The sequence below is a fragment of the Schistocerca nitens genome, chromosome 1 (genome assembly GCF_023898315.1).
Source record: "Schistocerca nitens isolate TAMUIC-IGC-003100 chromosome 1, iqSchNite1.1, whole genome shotgun sequence".
Classification (NCBI taxonomy): domain Eukaryota; kingdom Metazoa; phylum Arthropoda; class Insecta; order Orthoptera; family Acrididae; genus Schistocerca; species Schistocerca nitens.
Window position 1 is genome coordinate 371934182 of NC_064614.1, and position 16048 is coordinate 371950229.

Here is a 16048-nt window from a genome sequence, read left to right on the forward strand (position 1 = left end):
TGGACTAACTGCTCGAAATAATTTTCGGAGAAAGCATTTAGGACAATCTCGGAAGATGTTTTCTGCCTACCACCAGTTTTGAACAAGTATTTTTGCCAACATATTGAGGGAAGGTTGAAGTCCCCACCAACTATAACCATATGAGTGGGGTATTTATTTGTTACGAGACTCAAATTTTCTCTGAACTGCTCAGCAACTATATCATCGGAGTCTGGGGGTCGGTAGAAGGAGCCAATTATTAACTTAGTTCGGCTGTTAAGTATAACCTCCACCCATACCAATTCGCACTGAGTATCTACTTCGACTTCACTACAAGATAAACCACTACTGACAGACACAAACACTCCACCACCAATTCTGCCTAATCTATCTTTCCTGAACACCGTCTGAGACTTTGTAAAAATTTCTGCAGAACTTATTTCAGGCTTTAGCCAGCTGTCTGTACCTATAACAGATTTCAGCTTCTGTGCTTTCTATTAGCGCTTGTAGCTCAGGGACTTTCCCAGCACAACTACAACAATTTACAACTACAATTCCAACTGTTACTGGATCCAAGCATGTCCTGTATTTGCCATGCCTTTGAGATTGCAGCCCACCCCGTACTTTCCCGAGGCCTTATAACCTAAAAAACCGCCCAGTCCACGCCACACAGCCTCTGCTACCCGTGTAGCCGTCAGCTGAGTGTAGTGAACTCCTGACCTATTCAGCGGAACCCGAAACCCCACCACCCTATGGCGCAAGTCAAGGAATCTGCAGCCAACACGATCGCAAAACCGTCTGAGCCTCTGATTCAGACCCTCCACCCGGCTTTGCAACAAAGGTCCGCAGTCGGTTCTGTCAACGATGCTGCAGATGGTGAGCTCTGCCTTCATCTCGTAAGCAAGACCGGCAGCCTTCACCAAATCAGATAGCCGCTGGAATCCAGAGAGAATTTCCTCAGATCCAAAGTGACACACGTCATTAGTGCCGACATGTGCCACCACCTGCAGCTGGCTGCACCCTGTGCTCTTTATGGCATCCGGAAGGACCCTTTCCACATCAGGAATGACTCCACCTGGAATGCACACGGAGTGCACACTGGATTTCTTCCCCTCCTTAGCCGCCATATCCCTAAGGGACCCCATTACGCGCCTAACATTGGAGCTCCCAACTACCAATAAGCCCACCCTCTGCGATTGCCCGGACCTTGAAGGCTGAGAATGATCCTCTGAAACAGGGCAGGCAGCTGCATCTGGCTCAGCCAGAGACAGTGCCTGAAACCTGTTTGTCAGACGCACCGGGGAGGCTTTCTGATCAGCCTCCGGGGACGGCTTTCGCTGCCTGCCACGCCTTGGAATGACCTACCAATCAACCACAGGCGAGAGCTCGGCCCCACTGCGGGCAGCAACCGGGGCAACCACAGCGGCAGACCGATCTGGGGACAGACGGGACGAGGTTGACATCCCTGTTATACCCAATTCCGGCTCCCCACAGTGGTGTCCATTGGCAACAGCCTCAAGCTGCGCGACCGAAGTCAGCGCCGCTTGCAGCTGTGAGCAAAGGGATGCCAACTCAGCCCTCATCCAAACACAGCAATCACCCTCCCTGTTACTTTGAGAGGAAGTGATTGTTGATGTCAGTCAGCTGTTATTTATCTTCTAAACTTGCAGCGAGTTAGTGCAGTTCCCTACTATTCACACCCAGACTTAGAAATGACTGAAAGAATACGTGACTCATCTTTAGAAAGTGTTCTTAATGAAATTTTAGATGAAGATTCTGACTCGGGGAGTGAGAGTGAATATGGGGATGGTGTTATGGAGTAAGATTCATATCGGGAAAGTGATGTGGATGTTAGAGAAGATGAAGATAGTGCACCTTCAGGCAGTGACCATCAGGATGTTATTGTGGCCAAGTCTGGAAGAAGGTACGTAACCACAAAGCCTAGAATTCCTCGGAGGTCTGTTGCTGATATAGTAAGAGAGCAGGCAGGAGTAACTCCAGCTGCTGTTTGCCATTCACCTGGAGAAGCCTTGAAGTTACTTCTTACGCCTGACGTTATGGATGTTATAGTAAAACATTCAAATGAAGAGACAGTTAGTCGAAATGTTACTTTGACTAATGAGAAAGAATTGTATGCCTTTATAGGATTCCTGATACTTATGGGGGCAAATAAGGACAATTATGTCAGTGTACACGATCTTTTGTCAGACCTAATGGGTTGGCCAGTTTACAAGGGTATTATGGCAAGAGAATGTTTCAAGGAACTTATTGCAATCATAAGGTTTGATGACAAAAGTACCTGCCAGCTCAGAAGGGAAGCAGTCAAGTTCACAGCAATCCTTGATGTTTTCAACAAAGTGAATGATAGTTTTCCACTACTGTATAAACCAGGGGTCCATCTCACCGTTGATGAGATGCTCAGCTTGTTTAGAGGGCGCTGGAACTAGTGAAATTGCAGGTAGAAGAAAGAAGTGCCAATGCAAGAGGGTTATCTAACCAAATTGTTCAATCAATGGAGACTATTCTACAAAAGAAAATCAAAGAAGTGGCAACAGAAGCACGGCAGCCTCCTCTAGGGAAAGGTCGGTGCCATATTTGTGTAAGAGAAGCTAAAACAAAGAAGCAGAAGTACAACAATCTAAGTAAACCAAAACAATATTGTGGACAGTGTCATAAACATGTGTGTAACACACATTCAGAAAAAAATTGTGAAGTGTGTCTCTTGCCTTGCAGTTGAGGATTCAGAGTAGTCTATTGTATATGAACACATCTGTATTTTGTATTGTAATATGTCAATTTTTTATTCACTCAATCCAATATTTATAACAATTAACAACATTTATAAATCGATGCCTTAGTTAAAATACATAAACCATTTTGAAAGCTGTAATTTTTCGTCAGTAAACTTATTTAATACCTGTTGGTTCGCCGAACCGCCCGCCCCCCTCCCCCCCTCCCCTCCTCTCCTCCTTAGGCATCCAAGTTAGAAACAAAGGCTTGGGTGTCCTAGGGTTAAGAGGCCGTGGTCGAACAGTAGTAATTCTTCCTCCTGATGTTGTGTTGCCAACTGTCGGCAACATCTTCCGAGGGGAGCCAATGACTGGCTCCTAGGCCATGTAGGTCCCAATTATATAGAGCACCACCATTAGTCACATGGTATCGACAGTGAAACCATCGATGACTAATGTCTTTCCTATTGATCAAAGATAATCATTTGTCAAATCGTTGGTACAAAGGCGATCATCGTATCTAACTTTAAGCCATCTTCTTTTCTGTTAATAAAATTATTGTGGTGTTTATAAATCTCTATGGCTTCTCTCTACATACATGCATAATAATGCGATGTCTTAGTTAGCCCGCTTGTCTTACTGAATTTTATTTCATGATCACCGTCTTCAAAAAGATGTTCCACTACTGCCAATTTGTCTGTGTGTCCCAGATGACAGTTCCTTTTGTGTTCGGTTAGCGGGTATTAACACTTCTTTTTGTTGTTGCAATATAAATCTTCCCACAACTGCATGGAATTTTGTACATCTCAGGGGTTGCAAAAGGGTGTTGTGCTTCTTTGGCCAATGTTAAACATTCACTGATCTTTTCGGTGAGTCTAAAGATTTTCGACTCAATACTTGGCCAGAATTTTCCCAATATGGTCCATAACATTTTGAATAAATGGAAAGAACATTCCCAGCTAGCCGGCCGGTGTGGCTGAGCGGTTATAGGCGCTTCAGTCTGGAACAGTGGGACTGCTACGATCACAGGTTCGAATCCTGCCTCGGGCCAGGATGTGTGTGGTGTCCTTAGGTTAGTTAGGTTTAAATGGTTCTGAGTTCTAGGGAACTGATGACCTCAGATGTTAAGTCCCATAGTGCTCGGAGCAATTTGAACCATTCCCAGCTGACTGTCGTTGTTGTTGTATGTTTTCAGACACTTTCTTCTGGGACAGAGTGCTCAATCTATCTCATTATCAGCATATCCATTTTTCTTAAAAGCTGTTCACAAATGATTTAGTTCCTCTTTCAAATAAACTGGCTCACAGTTTTGTGAGCCCTGTCCATTAGTGTTTTAATGATACCTCGCTTTTTGCCTGTGATGATAGAATCCTTATGGAGGTAATGATCAGTATATGTATCTTTCCTATTACTGTATGACCTAAAGTCCCATCTGCCTGTTTAATTACTGAAACATCCAAACAATTAAGCTTTCTATTACTCTCCGTAATGACTTTAGTCAGAGGTAGTTTCACTGTCGACAGCACATGGTGAGTGGTGGTGCCCTGTATGCAACCTATATAAATGGGACCTCCACAGTCTAGCAGCCAGTCGTTGTCTCACCTTGGAAGATGTTGCCTGCGGTTGGCAATGAAACATCAGGGGAATGAATTTCTGCTGTTCAACCACAGCCTCTTAGCCCAGAAGTTTTAATTAGTGAGAAAGTGGATTCTCATCTATCCTGTTGAATTCTTATTTTTTAATTTCTGTATTGTCTTCATTACTTCAAGCTCTGTTGTGGGAAACACGATGATTGTGCTTGCTGTGTAATTCACTGTGGCAGCTACATGTACCGTAGGAAGATTTGGTTGCAACTTCTGTACAAAACCAGAAATATAGTCGAATACAAGATTTGCTAATTATGGTGGATTTTCTATTACTCTACTTTCATCTTTGATTTGTATGTTATATTACTTGTGTCTGCCTTTCCCATTGTCATGTTTTGTATCATCCCCTAAGACTCTGTTTTTAGTTCCTGCATTATCTCTCTATAGGAGATGAGGTCCTGGCGGAAGTAGAGCAGTGGAGGTAGATTGTGAGTTGTGCTCAGCTAGCTCAGTTGGTAGAGCAGTTGTCTGCAAAAGGCAAAGATCCCGTTTCTGAGTTCTGGTGCGGCACACTGTTTTAATGTGCCAGGAAATTTCATTGGCCCTATATATAATTTTGTTGTTGAATAATATATGTATCTTCCTGTATGTCCTGTTGTACTATGGTAGCAATTAGGAACTGTGAATTAGTGCAGTGGTTTTGTAAAGAACTGAGATATTGAAGTGTCTGGCAGGACCTTCTAATGTCCCCAGTCATTCATCCATTTTCCTTAGTTGCTGCTGTTGATGTGGCTGCTTTTGGAAATGTCTCCTCTTAATATATTTATAAAACTTAGCACTTACATTGTTTTCCATATACTCTTCAGCCCAGGTTTGATTTACCAGTGCTCTAGAAAATGTATGTATTTTATGTTCAAAGAAGATCCATTTGTAATTCAGTTTGTGGGTCTTATCAATCTTGTTTTTAGCTTTCAAATAATAGAAAGTCCAGGTTTGTATTGTTTCACACTGAGCTTTCGCTTAAAGCCTTCCTTGAAAAAAACCATGCATTCCCACACACCTCATGCGTACAACAGCTATCTTCGGCCAGAATTCTGGAGCAGCAGGTTTGTTTCCTTGTGCAAATGTGTGTGTGTGTTTGTGTTTTCTTGTATGATAGTAATGATTGAAGAGGCCAATATCTTTTATATATAGAATTTTCCCTGTCAAGATTTGTGAGTACATGGCTTAAGAGTGATACTGAGCTTTTCGACACTCTGATGGGAGTGTTTACCATTTGTGCCATGCCAAAAGTGTTCAAAATGTTTCTGTAGTAACTATTAATATCACCCTGAACAGCTGCATTTATGTTTGCATCCCCACACATTATTATTGTAGTTTTGGGGGCTGAGACTCTTCCTAGGACTTCAGTAATTTGTTGAGAAAAGTATCCACTTTACTACTGGGTGAGCAATATATGCACAGAAAGATTAACTTTTTATGAATGTCGAGGTTCATAAATTAAGTTTTTACCTTCAGTCATTGTGATCATCTCCAGTTTTAAAATGTGTGCCACTTCTTATATAAATATTGTCCCACCCTTTAAAATAGTTCTACACCAGCAACTTGCTTTTTCATGTGACAATAGCACTATGTGCTGAATTTCAGTGTTTCTGCACCAGTGCTGTGTAATGAATACCACTGGGCTGCTCAGTGACTGTTATTCAGTTTAAGCTGATGTACTTTATATATAATAGACTGCATATTTTGGTGAAGAATGGATACTTATCAGCAAATGTCTGTGGTGTTTGTCCTTACATGCACTATGGGGTGATACATTCTATCTTCCTTGTATGTGTTGAGTAAATTTCTAAACTGGGTGTGAGACTTTTAAGAAAGGGAGATGCAGTATTTCTTGGTTTCCAAAAAGCATTTGACTCAGTACCACACCTACACTTATTGTCAAAAGTACAATCATATTGTGTATCAAGTGAAATTTGTGACTGGATTGAGGAATTTTGGTAGGGAGGATACAGCATTTTGAAGTGTGTAGGGACCCTTGCTGTTCATGACCTTGTAAACAGTAGTAGTAGTAGTAGTAGTAGTAGTAACAACCTCAGATTTCTTGCTGTTGATGCAGCAAAGATTGGCAACTTGCTTTAAATGTTCAGAAATGTAAAGTTGTGCACTTCGCAAAGCGGAAAAAAAAAAAAAAAAAAAAAAAAAAAAAAAAAAAAAAAAATGGAATCCTAACCATGATATCAATGAGTCACTGTTGGAATTAGCCAACATGTACAAATACCTGGGTGTAACAAACTGTAGGTGTGTGAAATGGAATGTTCACATGAGTAAAGGAGGTGGTAGACTTGGGTTTATTGGTAGTATGCTGTAGAAATGCAATCAGTCTACAAAGGAGAGTGCTTGCAAATCACTTCTGCGACTGGTTGTAGAATATTGCTCAAGTGTGTGGGACTCGTACCAAATAGGACTAACTGGGGATATGAAACTTATACAGAGCACAAAACGAATGGTCACAGGTTTGTTTGATCCATGGGAGAGTGTCACAGAGATACTGAGGAACTGAATGGCAGACCCTTTAAACAGACTTAACCTATCCTGAGAAAGTCTATTCACAAAGTTTCGAGAACCAGCTTTAAATGATTATTCTAGGAATATACTACAATGCTCTACATGTCACTCACATAGTGATCATGACAATAAGATTAGAATAATTACGGCATGCACTGAGGCATTCAGTCAGTCATTCTTTCTATGCTCCATACGTGAATAGAATGGGAAGAAACCCTAGTAACTGGTACAATGCGGCATACCTTCTGCCAAGCACTTCATGGTGGTTCGCAGAGTATAGGTGTCGATGTACATGTAGATTAAATCACTGAATAGATTCAAGTGCTGCTGTCACTAATTACTTTACTTTTTTATTTGCCTTCAATTAATTAACATGTCTAGTGAGCAACATCATCTTTTAACACACATTTCAGACATCATAGTTCTGAGTGTCCACTATTCCAGAAAGAAAAAGAATAAAACAAAAAGGTCCCTGTACCTGTACTGCTACTCCCCCCCCCCCCCCACCCCCCACCCCTCCATCCAACAAAAGTAATTCTCTGCCTTTAGACGTATCTCTGACTGCTTTCTCTTTCCCACTATTTAAAAAATTGTGTTAGCGATTGGGGGACTTTAAAGCAGTCACTGAACAAGAAGCCACATAGTGATTAGTGCACTTTTAGAAATGGTTGTAACAGGTACTTATGTTTCATGCCAAGATTGCGATAAAAACCTCCATAGGCTTTTTAAGAGAATGGGAATTATTTTAGCCTTATTACTTAAAAAGAATTTGTGCAATCCAAATGTATGTTTCAACTCTATTTCTAATAAATTATGTGACAGAATTTCTGACCTATGCCTACCATCAGGAAGCAAAATGTGCAATATCGCCAATAGACACACAAAAGTAAGAGACTGTAATATCAACAGTACTATACATTTGTCTCATAATTTATTAGTTTTCTTAACTGAATTTTCCTTTACTGTGTGTAATGTTGTGGACAAGCATCACAATTTTATAACAGTGTATGCTTATTACTCTGGACTGGATGTGGCGATTTAATGGCCACTTTGTGAAAACCTGTAAGTTTGTTATAGTGAGACATTTAACACAGCCTATTCACAACTATCTGCATTACACCTGTCTGTTGAATGTATTTTCCTTAGCTGTCTGTAAGCATTAAAATCCGTAAGAAATTTGTGGAGCCTGACTGTGTGAATTTAAGTGTAGAATATATGGAAACTGTTGACCACAGTTTGAATAGATTGCAACTCTTGGCACTTACAATGTAGAGGTTAGTTTTAGATTTACTGGAGTGCCAGAAAGATTGTACCCCATAGCTCATTTTTGAATCATTAGAGCTTTCTATTTCGAAAGTGCACTGTATCTTTGGTACTGACATGACTAAGCAGAGGCATATTTGAGGATTCTATTGTGTTATCTTCTGAATCCCTGCAGTTTGTTTCTCATGTTGAAGGTACCATATTGCATTTGACACTTTGTGCATGTGATCTTGAATGAAATTTTATTTTTTAAAGGGCATAATATTTGCTGTTGACCATGGAAATTATTTATTTCACTATTAAGATTTTGCCCTTTGAGCCATTTTCAAGTGGTACTAGTACTCCGAAAGATTTTACTTCAGCATGTGTCAGAATTCAAAATCCTCCAACATGTATACATATCATCATCAAAAATAGACCTGTGTGCTATAGAAATACAGTAACATCAGACAAGTGCAAAGCTCTGTACATTGTGAAATGACGACGACATATATACATGTTGGAGGATTTTAAAGTCTGACATGTGCTGAAGCAAAATCTTATTATAAGAGTTCATGCACTGTTGTTGTACATTGTGTCATTCCAGTATACACAATTGTCCCAGATAAACATCCTTGGAGGTAAGTGGAATGACTGGCTGAAAGTGAAGAATAGTAATCTGCAGGTAACGAAGCTTGAAAAAAATGTCGTCATACATTTTCTTGTTGCCATTATGTCAGAATTAAGTTATCATCTGTCTTCAGGTTAGAAGTTGCTTTTTGTTTCATCCAGCTGTAAGTAATTGTTAGCATGCAGTACTTGGGGCAAAATGGTTGCAATACGCTATGTCTAAACACAGGGAATTTTAGATGCTCTTGTTTTTTGTGTTGAAGGGTAAATTTGTTTCAATCCATCTCATTGCTGTTGATTGTGTGAAAACTATTTGTATGCAATTTCGAAATGGAACACTTTTATGTTCCATTTAAAATAAAATAAGGCTAGAAACTTACCTTTCCAGTTAAATTAGTCGCAGCTGTTACATGCCTGCTGCCCACTGAAAAGTTGCTGTTGGAATAAAAAATACTCTCTAACAGGAGCAACTAACCATTAATTTATTTGTGAACAAAGACATAGTAATCATAGTGCATTCCTGCTTGTGATTATCAATATTAATCTATCTTAAGTTTTGACACACACACACACACACACACACACACACACACACACACACACACATTTATGAAAATAGTTGATTAAATTTTTATATATTCACTTTTTCTTGTAGCGGAAGTGACACATGGAGAGGTGGAACATTTGAGTGGACCAGATTCTCGAATTGTGCTAGAACAGCCTGCACGCTTTTCTGGTGGAGCACATTTTTATGAGCAGGTAGAAGATACTAAGGATAGTGTGTGGCTTGTTCAAGTTGTGCCAGCTGATGGTGAACCTCTCCTAGATGACCTCAGCTGGCATGTTGTCAGGTCACATCTGGCACCCTTTGCTATTCGCACTGGAGTCTTTGACTGTCGCCTTGACCGGAGGTAAGTAATACTTAATTAAGGAGGACCCATACTCGGAAGAAATGGACTATAACCTATCAAAGTGATCCAACTAGCTCGGTGTCTAATCCTCCACCTGACATACAGTTACAGTATATGTGCGAACAAAGAGGGGAAGGGAATAGCTGTTAACAGATCTCAGTAATAAAATAGCCCTGTTACTATGGGGGGACGTAAATGGTTCTGGGAGACACATGGAGAAACCAATTTTTTTATCCTTTGTACCTATATATCCAAGAGACTGGCGTATCATGAATATGTCGCAGTTGTTCATAGTCTGCTACAGTGTAATGTAAGTGGCATGTCGCTAACATCTCTGATGCCGAGTTTAAGTTGCACTATCCATTACATCCTTTTTTTCTAGATATGATAGTTCACCAGCATAACAACAGTTTCTGTCAAGGTATGGGAGGGAACCAAGCGACAGATTGAATCTTCAAATTGTTAAATTTGGTGTGAGTGGATAGTACAATTAATTGATAGTTCAGTGATGACCAAATGCATTTATCAGTATTTGAATGCTGGTCCAATCACCAATTCATGGCATTCTCAGAGAGGATGAAAAATCATCTTCATTAATTTCAGAAAGTAACATTCATTCTTGCAGCTCAGAAAGAGAAACAGTGATATGGTATTAGTTAATTCCAGGGACACCCCAGATAAGTTAATCTATCTTGGCAGAATGACTAATACCCACATAATACTGTGAAAAGAAAAAATGTGCACACACTTGAAATCGACGCAAATTATCAGTGTGTCATCCGCGAGAGTGCGCCACGGAAGAGCAATACTGTGAACTTCTGATAGAGCCCACCATGGGTGACTGCCTATGTAAATCCTGTGATGCTATGCTTGCACTCAGTTATCATGTTATTACTGCTTACATACTTTTGCCTTATCTTATTGTGTTCAGTGTATGTTATGGTGATTGGTATACATTCCACAGTCTAATAAAGTTGTATTAACATTCTTGGTTGTGTCGTGTGTCAAAGTTACAACACAAGTGACGAAGAGTGTGGGATTGTTCTGCATGCATTCAGTCTCTGGTTGGTCCACTGTTGCATCTACGATGTCTGATGGTGCTACTGACGAGTTTTTATTCAGGTTGGTTGATCAGCAAGGGGTAACTGCGACATTGTAACATCTCTGTCACAGCAGGTGATGTTAGCCACTGTGCAACATAATCAAACCCAGGTATTGCAAATGCTTGCCTCTTTTTCGGCCAGTTTGGGTCCATCTCAATCTACATCGCCTGCCACATCGCCCGTCGCACCTCCTGTTTTGCACATTGCTACCAAAGTCATTTATCGCTTGTTGTTTCTGGCTTATGGTGAATCTGACGAAGAATGGGAAACCTACAAAAACGGTTGTGGTAGCATTTTCATGCATTTGGATTGACTGATGTTAGCTTAAGCCATGATTTCTTTTTTTCTTGGTTATCATCTTGCATCTATCAACTACTTTGCCAACTGGCCACCCTGCAGGGTCAGTCTTCACTCTCTTTTAATAGCATGTGTGACCTGCTATCAAAATACTACTGTAAATGGTTGCACATCATTGCCACTCGAGTCGAGTTCTGTTGGTGTCACAAGAAACTGGAACATTCCTATGGGACTCGGACAGCTGAGCTTCACGGTTCAAACCATCGTTGTCACATTGTCCCTGATGTGCATAAGGAGTCGTATCCTGACCAGATGGTTCGTGCTGCTATCATTCGGTTGGTCCCCGATCATGAGTTCGTGAGTGGGCCCTTCAATGTGAAAACATTGCACAGTCTTTTTAAGTTTTGATGGCTGCAGGTTCTGAAATTAATCATGATGTGAGGTTACAAAAGTTAAATTAGCTCCCCACCACCACCACCATTTGTTGGAAAGTCCACAGCGGTCTGCATGTGAGCAAAACATCACGGCAGCCATTCCAACTTGCTCCAGCAGCAAGCCCCAGTAATGAACAACAACGTGAGCACTCCACGCTTCCCTCTTGTCCATTGTGTTTTGTCACTCATGACAGCCCAGATTGTCCTAAGCAGTGGGCAGTTTGCTGCCAGTGCAGTGCGACAAAACAGGCCACATTGCTACTATTTGTAACACAAAATTTCACAGCATATTGCAGTCGTATATAAATCGGTGGTTCATCCACCGACTTTTCTGGTGGTAAACAATGCACACACTGAAAATTTGTCTGGTTTGGACATCTTTAACCTTTTTGGATTTACTATTTCCGATGAAGTCAGTCTTGTCTCTGATCAAGTGTGTTATACACAGCTTGACTCTTTATCCTCTGAATTTTCCGCCCTGTTTTCTGTGGCCTTGGGTTGTGCTAATAATTTCAAAGCCCTCATCACCATGAAACATTCGGCCAGACCCAGTTTATTTTGGGATCACCCGGTGCCAATGGTGCTCTGTGACCAAATCAAGGCAGAGCTTGACCACCTCATGGCCTTCAGGGTCATCCAACTGATTGTATCCAGTGAATGGCTTACCCCCTTAGTCATTGTCAAGAAGCTGTCGGGATGGTTACGCCTTTGCAGTGATTTCAGAGTTTCTGTCAATGTTCAGTGTATCATGGTCACATATCCCTTGCTGCGCCCTGATGAACTTTTTGCTAAGCTCACGGGTGTTCAGTATTTTTCAAAAATTGACCTCTCCAATGCGTAATTGCAGTTTCACATTGATGCTGACTGTCAGCGGCTTGTCTTTAACACACTTTTTGGATTGTATCAATACTTGTGGTTACTGTTTGGTGCGGGCAGTGTCTTGGTGATTTTTCAACAGTTTCTCAAACAACTCATGAGGTCTGTGCATGGCTGTGCCAATTATCTTGATATTATGGTCTCTGGGTGCTCCACTGCTGAACATCTCAACAACTTATGTACACCCTTTTCAGTGTTACAGGCCAACAGCTTAAAATGCAATTTGGAAGAATGCCACTTCTTTCAGCCTTCTTTTGTTTATCATGGGTCTGAGGTATCTAGTGCTGGTGTCAAACCCCTTCATCAGAATCTCTCTGCCATTGTGGCTCTTCTGCATCCTAAGTCGGTTAAGGATCTCCAGGGTTCTTTTTTTAGATAAGATTGCTTATTATAGTCTGTTTTTGCAGAGGATGGCATCTGTTGCACAACCATTACAAGCCTTGTTGCATAAGGGGATGTCTTTTTCACTGGTCACCAGCATGTGAAACGGCTTTTACCAACTGAAGGCTGTGTTACAGTCTCCACCTTGCCTCGTAACTTACCAACCAGGCCAGCATTTAGTGTTAGCAACAGATGCATTCAAGCATAGTCTTGGGGCAGTGTTAGCTCATAAATATTGTGATGGTTCTGAGCAGCCTACTGCATACATGTCGAAGACACTTAATTTGGCTCAGACTAGATATTCACAAATAGACAAATAAGTTCTCGCCCCATTGTTAATGCCTTAAAGAATTTTCATGTTTTCCAGTATGATGCAAAATTCCTTATCATGGGTCACAAGCTGTCAGTTTTGCTGTTTAACCCCTCAGCTACTGGGAGCCATGTCAGAAATTTTTTCCATTGAATGACTTCCAGCACTATTGGTTTCTGATAATGGCCCTCAGTTTGTGGCACCAGTATTTGTCTTCTTCTGCAAAGCCTGTGGGATTCACCACATTTTCGCCCCACCCTTCCACCCACAGTCCAACAATGAGACTGAAAGGTTAGTTAGAACCTAACAAAAATGGAAAACTAATGACACACACCATTGGGTGGCTTGCGGAGTATAAATGTAGATGTAGACTTAGTCCCCATCCGACATTGCCTTGGACCAATTTCTGTCTTCCTAGTAGTTCACGCTGTTCGGCAACAACAGCCCCACAAGTGTCAACCCTGGCTGCTTCTGCATCTGCTGTGGTCCTGGCAGGGATGCCAACCCTTGCAGCCATTGTCCCGTTTCTGGCCCTGGTGGCAGTCTGGGCGTGCGGGCTTGGTCATTGCCCAAAATGGATTCCCGCCATCATCTCTTGATGCCATGGCCGCCATCTCTGCGACTTCTGTATGGAGGAGCGCCACTATGCATGTCATTAAGACCATATGCTCCTGTGCTGGACAACTGGACAGCCCCAGCTGGCACTCTGACGTCGTCATTCCAGTCTGATGTGGCTAGGTCACTGCCAAGACATACAAGGGGTCCCCCATCACTGGTGGATGAACCTGATGCAGCTTCTTCAGTACCACAACCAGTACCAATGCAACCGCTGTCCACACCAGAGCTACCTCCTCCATCTCCCTCAGCCACCGACTGTGGGGGAACCACCACCACCAGGCCCTGGACCTGATGTGGACGTGGAGCTCATGCTATTGTCACCCGTCCTACTTTGTGGGTTGGCGCAAGGCGGACTGCAATGCTGCCTGTGCCCCAAGTACTTCCAACCATACGCCCCAGTATCAGTACATCACTTGTCAGAGCCTCACTGAGGAAGACTGCAAAAACATCTCAAGAGTCCGACGTGTTCCCCAAGGGAAGCCGAATGAAGTAAAGTGCAGACATTTGAAAGCTGCATGTATTAGCAGTGTGTTGTCATCCGCAAGAGTACACCATGAAAGAGCAATACTGTGAACTACCGATAGAGCCCGCCACGGGCAAGTGCCTATTTAAACCTTGTTGCACTACGCTTGTGTTCAGTTATCATGTTATTACTACTTGTGTACTGTTGCTTTGTCATCTTACTGTGATCAATGTATGCTATGGCGGAGGCATGGTGTACTGTTGCTTTGTCATCTTACTGTGATCAATGTATGCTATGGCGGTGGCGTACATGCCACAATCTAAACTACCAACTTTCTTGGTTGTGTTGTGTGTCCAAGTTAAAACACTTAGCTGAAACAAGAAGTGAATAGTACCAAAATACTTAAATTCTATATGGAATATATGTATATATTCCATTGCTGGCAGTGTTTTCAGTGGGATAAAGAACTAGAGTATTTGTAGTGAAGCTATTTACAGTTCCAAATCTTAAATAACTGAGTTAAGGTAAAAATCAAATGTGGATCAAAGAAGTCTAGAAACTTACCTCATATACTGTGATAATAGGATACATTGAGGAAGCCTCAAAAAATGTAGCGCATAAATTTACCAATAACATTAAGATAATAGAGAAAATAGTTGACTTTACCAGCTGCAGCAGGGCCAGGGTTTCATGTGATATTGTAATAAATGTTTCATATGAAAGTTACATTGAGTGGTTAGCTAGCGAGTTAACTCATAAGGATTATGTTACATGTCTTGTGGAGAAAAACAGACCCCAGATTTAAAACTTAGTTATTACAGAGTAAGGAGTAAGTGCCTTATAGTGTTTACAGTATCATTGACTATAGGCTTTGGTTGTATGTTAAGAAAGGTAGGAAAATATTCCTGGTTAGAAAATAGGACAAGAAACAGCTTGCTGATCACATGAACAGCCAACATCAGACTTTAGTATAAGGGGACGAAAATTTTAGAATCAACAACAAAAATTCAAGAATGTTTACATGTAAGTCATCTTCTCTTCAAGATTATGAGGGATATGTAACACCAGCTTTGATTCAACAGGCAAATTACTAAGTTACTATGAAGGCAAGACAGCACCATCACAGACCTGAACAAAACCAAAGTCTTGAGGAACGGTGTGTGAGGAGTGTTTCAACCTGAAGAGGACTCCAAATGGATTCTTTCTGCCTCTGATATCTCCAGACTCCACAAAATAAATAATTTTTACTGGCTGTGCTGTGTCTCCAGATTTACAGTGGATTACTTCCAAGAATGTACACACTTGTTCATACTTTTTAGCTAACAATCGGAGCTTGGTGTTTGGTGGGGGCATAGGGTGTACCTCTCTTTGCAATCCTGTTAAACAGAAGCAACTTGTGAATACCAAATTAGTACAGAACTTTCAGTAATTTAAAGGTTGGCAATATAACACATATTAATGGTTGTGGAACAGTGAAGTGTAATGTATTTAGTCATGCTAGGAAGGATAGTTAGGCAACTGGTCATTACTGCAGGTGTACTGTAGTTCAAGAACCTAACTTCCAAAAAAGGGAATCGTTAGTTACATAAATGCTGATACTGGATTCTTGAGAGTTCTCCAGTTGTCAGAATTAGTAATGATGACAAGAAGCTCAAATATGCGCCTTTGTATTCAAATAATCTACAGTGAAAACTGAAATACATCTGCCAGTTAGTTTCACTTAATTATAAATGTATCAAAAGGAGTTGCATCCCCGAAACACAATTAGATGACAATAAAGTGAACAGAATTCCTGGTAAATCCTGTAATTAACTTCTAAATGAATAAGCAGTACTGTTAATTATTTGGAGTGTTATCACACGATAAACAAACAAGTATAGTGACCAAATTAAACTGAGTCCCTAGAAAAAAACTCAGGCAT

The 16048-nt window shown here is 41.2% G+C and overlaps 1 protein-coding gene across 2 annotated transcripts in view; it reads left to right on the forward strand.

The window, feature by feature from the left end:
• Window positions 1-16048, forward strand: part of LOC126248931 (E3 ubiquitin-protein ligase RNF103-like) — a 139119-nt gene that overhangs the window by 24141 nt on the left and 98930 nt on the right. For both annotated transcript variants that reach the window (XM_049950438.1, XM_049950448.1), the window contains one exon: window positions 9390-9645. In XM_049950438.1, the coding sequence (XP_049806395.1) occupies window positions 9390-9645 (256 nt within the window). The remainder of the gene's footprint in view (window positions 1-9389; window positions 9646-16048) is intronic.